The sequence below is a fragment of the Gossypium arboreum genome, chromosome 10 (genome assembly GCF_025698485.1).
Source record: "Gossypium arboreum isolate Shixiya-1 chromosome 10, ASM2569848v2, whole genome shotgun sequence".
Classification (NCBI taxonomy): domain Eukaryota; kingdom Viridiplantae; phylum Streptophyta; class Magnoliopsida; order Malvales; family Malvaceae; genus Gossypium; species Gossypium arboreum.
The window spans coordinates 11,923,486-11,931,399 of NC_069079.1; the positions used below are offsets into that span (position 1 = coordinate 11,923,486).

Sequence of the window (7,914 nt, forward strand, 5' to 3'; positions counted from 1 at the left end):
GACTATTAAGTATTAAAGTGAAAAGGATGTATAATCTAGCAGCTAAATCGTCAATAAAACCTTATTAGTAACATGGATCATAGGGTAAGTTCTTTATAATTTGAAAAATAAACAAAATTATAAATAAATTTCATGAATTATATTATTTATTTTAACATGTATGGCAGAGGGTTGCGGAGCAAAATTCGTTTGTCTCGAAGAAATAAAAAAATAGAATTTCGATTTAATCGTATTGGATTATTTATAATTTTTAATTTTTTTAACTAAACTCAAGTAAGTAATTTAAGTTTCGAGTTAAACTCAAATTAATTTTACAATTTAAATAACTCGAATAATTGATTACTATAAATATATATTTGATTTTTGTCAATTTTAAAATTGAGCCAATTGATCTTTCTATCAACAAAAATTACAAAAAAAATTAAAATATTTATAAAATTAAAAATTTATATTTTTAAAAATTATAAAAATTAAAAATATATATAAAATAATTATAAAATAATAATTTTGAAACCTAAATAAGTAAATTAATTATTCAAGTTTATTATTATTATTTTCTTATTTTATTTTGAAAGATTTTATATAGTTTGAATGGAGTAGTTATATTGTAATAAAATTTTAATTTGAAATATTTAATTTTTTAATTTAATTAAAATAATTTTATTCCATTTAACTTGATGAAATTAAAATAATAAAATGAGAGTTATGAATTCCATTAATTCAAAAAATTTATTTATTTCGATTCCAACACCGCTGAAGTAAAACATGTTAATAATATAGTGATGGTGAATTCACAATACCTATTCCAGTCCAAACTCCATTACTATCTCTTAGGGTTACGCAATTCGGGGATAGGAAAGAAAGGTAGTCTTAGCCCAAGTTGCTCAGTTGATTTTACAGAATAAACTGAAATAAGCAAATCCATTATGATTAGACTCATATTGTCTATGTGTTGAGTTGAGTTGGGTTGGGTTGAAGAGGTTGGCGCGCGAGTTCGCTTCCTGTCTTCCTGTTTCGGCCTTTGGCGTTCCAATTCCTAACGTTAACAATTTTCCAGGTGCATACCGCAGATTGCAGAAGAGGAGATAGGCTGAACCGCCATAGTTGATTGCTGGTAGTTATAAGTTCTAAAGAGAGGCCAGGCCAGGCCAGGCCTTTCAAATTCCAATTCCCTTTATTCGGTACGCGCCTTTCTTCTTCCTTCTATTTCTTTTCTGTATATATAATTTCCCCCTTTGGAAACTAAATTAAATCTGGGCGACCTTGATTTGCATTTGTCTGCCCGCATACCCATAACTTATTTTTGTCTTTTTTTGCTTTCACAAAACTTTTGATTGTGATGTTTATTGCTTATCAAATACTGGTAACACTAATATATTAAATGTAAGAAAATAAAGTGTTGAATTCTGTTCCGCAAGGAGGAAACAAGATGATTAGCAATGGCTGCTTAACCTTTTTTACCGTGCAGGTTGTCTAAGTCGTCACCCCTATTTCTTTTTGTTGTTGATAGCCTAGTCATAATGCTATTAATAAGAGAATAATAAGTTTAAATGAAGTTTATTTTCCTGGGTTAGAGCGAAAAGAGGCTGATCCTGTCCTGAATCCTGATAGTGAAATCAAACGGCTAATAGCTTTCAATATGTTAGCTCATCTACCCTTTTCTTCTCATATCTAAGTGAATGTGATTGCCTCTTTAACCCGTGGCAAATGACAATGATTTCACTATTACTTACTATACCTGTCTGGCTATCTCCTCATCATTTTCTCTTACAATCTTCATTTTTTTCATTTGGTTGTTTTGTATAAATCAATTCTTTATAATCAGCTTTCATGTAGAATATCCAGTTCCAAGTGACTCTGATTTTTTTTGGTTTCCCTTTTTTTGCCTGATAATAAATATTTCATTGGGTTTTAGTACTCCATTTATCTGCTATTCCCAAACAGCTGGCTGCATTTGTATTCTACTTTACACCTTGTTTCATTATTGAATTTCTGCCAATTAGATCTTTTTTAACCAGCTTATGTCATGGAGGATGGAAATGGAAATGATCCTTGTGAAAGTTCAGTATTACAGAAAGATATTTATCAAGGGATTGGTAATTATACACCACTTTTGACTTGTTAAATTATTTCCCTGTTGATTCTTGTAGTGTATTTCCCATATCTTGGCTATCTTATTTTTCTTTGTAGTGCTTTCTACTCCTTATTTTTGGTTTATTGCCAGTATTTGTAATTAAGGGGTCGTTCAGGTTCTTGCCTCTTTTTCAATGTTTTATGTTTCCAGAGATTTTTGTTTTCTATTATGTTTAATTCATTGAAACTGAAAACACGTTTATTTGCTATGTTTTTGTTACAATGATACAAAAAATAGTACTTAAGTAAAGGTGGTTGGAAGTTGAATTCCGAAAGTTGTAAGTCTTTGTTTTCTTTTATTTTTAATTTATTGAAACTGAAAACGTGTTTGTTTGCTCTGTTTTATTATTTTTTAAAGTTAGAAACAAAACTTGGCTGATAAACGCAATTTTTGTTGTATTTCCAGACAAACACACAGAAAGCAAGCTTTTCAAAATGTGCCCTAAGCCATCCATTATTTTTTTCATCATGTTTCATTTTTTGTGCATGCTCGTGTGTGTTACATGTTCCTTTTGTGTTCTGTTTGCGAACCTTCAGCTTTGCATGTTGTGTGACCATTCATGACACTTCTTTTTCCTTTCTTTCTTGTTTGCTTCTTGGAATAGTAAGCTCAGACTTACGTATTTTCTACATTGAATTTTCCATCTATTGTGCAGATGATGATGTTAAACTGAATTCTAAAGATCAGAGAGATGCTCTGGCGGATGAACCTAAATGTGTTATTTGCGGGCGCTATGGCGAGTATGTATGTGATGAGACAGATGATGATATTTGCAGCTTGGAATGTAAACAAGCCATACTCCTCAGGGTTGCTAACTCATTGCCAGTTTGCTCATCATCTACTCAGCGATTACCTGCTACTGATGAATGCTTTTATGTTAGAGATTCTGTTGATAGGTCAGGCTCTCCATCTTTAACTTGTGATCAAGCTGAATTGCTTCGAAACAAACTTGAAATTCATGTAAAAGGAGGTGTGATTCCTGCTCCAGTATTGGCATTTTCTTCCTGTGGTCTTCCTCAGAAGCTCCTACAAAATATAGAAACTGCAGGGTATGTCATGCCAACACCGGTCCAGATGCAAGTAATCCCAGCTGCTTTAGATGGACGAAGCCTTCTTGTTTCAGCTGACACAGGCTCTGGGAAAACTGCTTCCTTTCTTATTCCTATTATTTCTCTTTGTGCAAAACTTTACCCCAACAACAACTCAAATATCAGAAAGCCATTAGCGGTGGTTCTAACACCAACTAGGGAACTAGGTATCCAAGTTGAGGACCAAGCTAAGTTGCTTGGAAAAGGTTTGCCTTTCAAAACTGCACTTGTGGTTGGTGGAGATCCCATTGCTAGACAACTCTATCGCATTCAGCAAGGAGTGGAACTAATTATTGGAACACCGGGCAGGCTTATTGATATTTTAACCAAGCAAGATATTGAACTAACTGACGTAAAGATATTTGGTCTGGATGAAGTAGACTGCATGCTTCAAAGGGGCTTCCGGGACCAGGTGATGCAGATTTTTAGGGCTCTGTCACAACCCCAGTTACTGATGTATTCTGCAACAATTTCACAAGACGTGGAGAAAATAGCAAGTTGTATGGCAACCGATATAGTTAGTGTTTCTATTGGCAAGCCTAGCAGGCCGAGTAGGGCTGTGAAGCAGCTAGCCATCTGGGTTGAGTCAAAACAAAAAAAGCAAAAGCTTTTTGACATATTAAGGAGTAAACACTTTAGGCCACCTGCTGTGGTGTATGTGGGTTCCAGAGCAGGGGCAGATCTACTGTCTGATGCAATTACAGCCACCACTGGAATTAAAGCTTTGTCAATACATGGGACGAAGTCCATGAAGGAAAGGAGGGAAATAATGAGGATGTTTTTAGTTGGAGAAGTATCAGTAGTTGTGTCTACTGGGATTTTGGGTCGCGGAATTGATCTTTTAGCTGTGAGACAGGTGATAGTGTTTGATATGCCCAATTCCATTAAGGAGTATGTGCATCAGATTGGTAGGGCATCAAGATTAGGGGAGGAGGGTAATGCAATTGTTTTTGTGAACGATGAGGATAAGAAATTGATTCCGGAGTTTGTAGATATTTTAAAATCCTCTGGAGCTATTATTCCTCGAGAACTTGGTAATTCACGGTATAATGTTGTTTCTTTGCCATCAGGCAAGAACTTCAAGAAAAGAAAATATGGTGGCTGAAGTTGCGTGCCTTTTATCTGTTAGCCGCTTTTTTTTTTCAGTTCATCACATCACACATGGTTAAAGAAGCCAAAAATGTAAAAGCTTTTGTTTACAAAAGATTGTGTATTAAATTCTGCTGAAGCAGGTTTGGTAGTTTGAAGTAGTTCATAAAATATGCTCTTCGAGTCAGGACCTGTGTTACTTCTACAAGGATGAATGGTGTTGGATCTAGCACCTTCCCCTTAATTTCCATTTCAATTATTATCTTTTTTCTATTCAGTCCTCTTCAATTCATTTTCAGTGAAAAAGCATGGTCAACTCAATAAAATTGTTGATGTGAAACAAATTTTTTAACATTGGTTTTTTTCAATTTGGGTTTTACTCTCATTTCGTATTCGAGAAAAAAAAATGGTCACCAAGCATTCATTACGAGAATTGATATAGGTAGGGGCCTTGAGCATGAATGCTAAAGTAAGAATTTTATTCCATAAGCATATTAGAGAATGTATGTATCCAACATTACATTACAGATTATATAGTAGCCTTGACAAAATGAGAAATTGCTGAAGCCGAAAGAATAAAAATGAAGTGAGCATGCAAAAATCAACCATCGGTGACATTGTTATGCATATATGTATGTATAGCACATTGAAGTCACTTCCAGCTATTGGCAACAATGTCAGCCAAATCCACAACCCTTTGAGAGTAGCCCCACTCATTGTCATACCAAGCAATCACCTTAACCATGTCATCTCCCATGACCATGGTGAGTGATGCATCAACGGTGGAGGACACATCAGAGCACCTGAAGTCCACTGAAACAAGGGGTTCTTCACACACTGAAAGTATACCCTGTAGCTCTTTCTCTGCACTCTCTTTGAAAGCAGCGTTCACCTCTTCAGCAAACGTCTTCTTTGAAACCTGGACCACTAGGTCCACCACCGACACATTTGGTGTTGGCACACGCAATGCGATGCCATTAAGTTTGCCTTTGAGAGTAGGGAGTACAAGGGCCACGGCCTTCGCCGCACCAGTTGAAGTCGGGACGATGTTGAGAGCTGCGGCTCTAGCACGCCTGAGGTCACGGTGGCTAGCATCAAGAAGCCTCTGGTCACCGGTGTACGAGTGAGTGGTAGTCATGGTGCCCTTGATGATACCTGTCATATATATTACATTAGCATTAGTCAGAAACTCGTAATAGGGCATATCATCTATATTAATATAGTGTTAAAAGGAATTACCAAACTTCTGGTCCAGAACCTTGACGAAAGGAGCAAGGCAATTGGTGGTGCAAGAAGCATTGCTGATGATAGGCTCATCTGGGTTGTAGGTGTCAGCATTCACTCCAACAACATAGGTGGGGATGTCACCCTTACCTGGGGCAGTAATCAGCACTTTCTTGGCTCCTGCTTGAATGTGCTTACCTGCACCTTCTCTATCGACGAACACACCGGTTCCTTCGATGACTAGATCTATTCCTAGGTCCCTATAATATCATCTTTATCAGTTTGATTGAAGCCAAACAAATGTTGTATATATGAAAATGTGATGCATTTAAAATTTCAACTCTTACCCCCATGGGAGGTTGGAAGGGTTGCGGTCAGAAACAACCTTGATAACCTTGCCATCAACAGAGATGCCATCAGTGCCGACAGGCTTGACATCGGCAGCGAAGATGCCAAGGGTGGAATCATATTTGAGAAGGTGAGAAGCCTGCTTAACACCACCAGTGTCATTGATGGCAATGACATCAAGTGGGGAGTCTTTACGGCCATGCCAGCACCTTAAGAAGTTCCTGCCAATCCTACCAAACCCATTTATAGCCACCTTTACCTTTGCCTCTGCCATCCCTTTCCTGTACCCGCCATTATTGCTTCCTAGCTACAAACACCAGTACGGGTCCAAAACCCAAACGCATATAAGTCTTTAAATAAAGAAAAAACTAATTTGTAATTTGAACTTTTAACAAGAGGGTTAAGGATATAAATGGATTCAGCACATTATACATGAACCAAAGTGTATCTGTATAAAGAGAGAATTCATATTCGATATTGTCGTTTCACTATCGATTTGACAGATCAGTCGTGAGTATGATACTGTATTACTAACAAGGTGATTTCTGGTCTTATAACCATCATATCTGTCGTATAAGTACGTGATAAATGGAAAAACTTAGTGGAGAAAGCGTTTCTCCCACAGGTCTTATAACCACATCATGTAGATAATGAAAATGGAATAGGAATGTGTGTGAAGATGGAAAAGCGTGAAATGGAAGAACTCACAGCAGATGTCTGAAAAGCAACGAGTGAATGGAAGTCATCAGAGGTTTTCCTTGCAAAGGGAAGGCTAGTAGAGGAGTTGTGTAGGCCTGAGAAATCTGCAAAACCAACACCCTTTCCTTTTGCCTGAAACAAAAAGAAACAATATTGGAATGAGGAGTATGCAATGCATCAGATGAGTAGGAATAAGAGGAGAGGTGTGCGTAAAGCTGAACCTGAATCTGAAGGTTGGGTTTGGCTACAGAAACAGTAGCCGAAGCCATAATGGTAGTGATAGTGGTTGTGGAGTAAAACAGAGAGACAGACAGATGACAGAGGTTTTAGATTGAATAAGTAGAAGAGAGCAGAGCAGAGTAGTAAGTAAGGTAATTGGTGGATGACTGAATCGGAAACGAGAGGATGAGATTACGGATAGGATAGCGGATAGGGATATAATACAGCCTCTACTTCAATGTATGGTTGTGATTTCAGCTTTTCCTTGTGTCTCTCCTTACTCCATTTTCAATCATTCATCCATCTTGATATTCTATGGCTCCCTTCGTTTTTCCTTTTAATTAAATCTTTTCTTTTTTACACATTTTTCAATGGAGGATTTTCATAATGCCCATTTGTTATATATATATATATATATATATATATATATTTAATAATTAAATTAATTCATATTTTTATTTAATTGGATTTACAAATAATATATAAAAATTTTAAAATTAATATTATCTTCAAAAAATATGTGATATTAAAATAATAAATAATTTATATTACTTATACTTATCTTAAAAAACTTTACCAACTTTATTTTTTTCGTAAATGTGATCTACATTATATGAATTATGACTTGTGTATTAGTATGTAAGATTGAATGTTCAATCAAATCAAATCAAATGAAAATTTTTGAGTTAGTTCAGTTGACAATTATATTTTATCATCCTAATTCAATTTAAAAATTTTCAAATTAAGTCGAGCGAAATGAAAATGAGTCAAATTAATTTAATTCGAATAAATTTGTTTAAGTTAAAGTTAAAAAAAATCGACCATAATGAAATCTTATTAACAATATCACTAAATTCCAAGTTAAAGAACATTAATTTGATTTTATATATATTTGAAAACTCTTTTAAAACAAAATAAGAGGAGAAAACACAAGATAATTAGTATGACAAACTTGATTTGATAATTTATTTGTTAAAGATTTCAAATTTATTATTTTGAAAATTTTAAAATATATATTATAATTTAATATTTTTATATATTTTTGAATTTTCAAAGATTGTTTTGATTGTTTAATAATTTTTAAGAGGACCGATTCACACATTTTTGAAACTG

General features: G+C 34.9%; 2 protein-coding genes across 5 annotated transcripts; one reads left to right on the forward strand and one right to left on the reverse strand.

Moving 5' to 3' along the window:
• Positions 1-729: 729 nt before the first annotated feature.
• LOC108489240 (DEAD-box ATP-dependent RNA helicase 41) lies at positions 730-4,584 on the forward strand. 3 transcript variants are annotated; one of them, XM_017793627.2, is made up of 4 exons: positions 730-864; positions 1,058-1,181; positions 2,004-2,096; positions 2,790-4,584. In XM_017793627.2, exons 3-4 carry the CDS (start codon positions 2,027-2,029, stop codon positions 4,325-4,327), a joined length of 1,608 nt encoding a protein of 535 aa, XP_017649116.1. In that variant the 5' UTR covers positions 730-864; positions 1,058-1,181; positions 2,004-2,026; the 3' UTR covers positions 4,328-4,584. The 3 variants fall into 3 exon arrangements, with proteins under 3 accessions (XP_017649116.1, XP_017649113.1, XP_017649114.1); XM_017793624.2 differs by having other exon boundaries at positions 730-1,181; XM_017793625.2 differs by having other exon boundaries at positions 730-1,181; positions 2,019-2,096.
• A 185-nt stretch (positions 4,585-4,769) lies between these two features.
• LOC108489241 (glyceraldehyde-3-phosphate dehydrogenase A, chloroplastic) lies at positions 4,770-7,169 on the reverse strand. Of its 2 annotated transcripts, XM_017793628.2 has the most exons (5): positions 6,804-7,169; positions 6,592-6,714; positions 5,883-6,190; positions 5,551-5,795; positions 4,770-5,466 (listed from the first exon to the last, which is right to left on the reverse strand). In XM_017793628.2, exons 1-5 carry the CDS (start codon positions 6,849-6,851, stop codon positions 4,964-4,966), a joined length of 1,227 nt encoding a protein of 408 aa, XP_017649117.1. In that variant the 5' UTR covers positions 6,852-7,169; the 3' UTR covers positions 4,770-4,963. The 2 variants fall into 2 exon arrangements, with proteins under 2 accessions (XP_017649117.1, XP_052875834.1); XM_053019874.1 differs by lacking the exons at positions 6,592-6,714; positions 6,804-7,169 and having other exon boundaries at positions 5,879-6,084.
• Between the last annotated feature and the right edge of the window lie 745 nt (positions 7,170-7,914).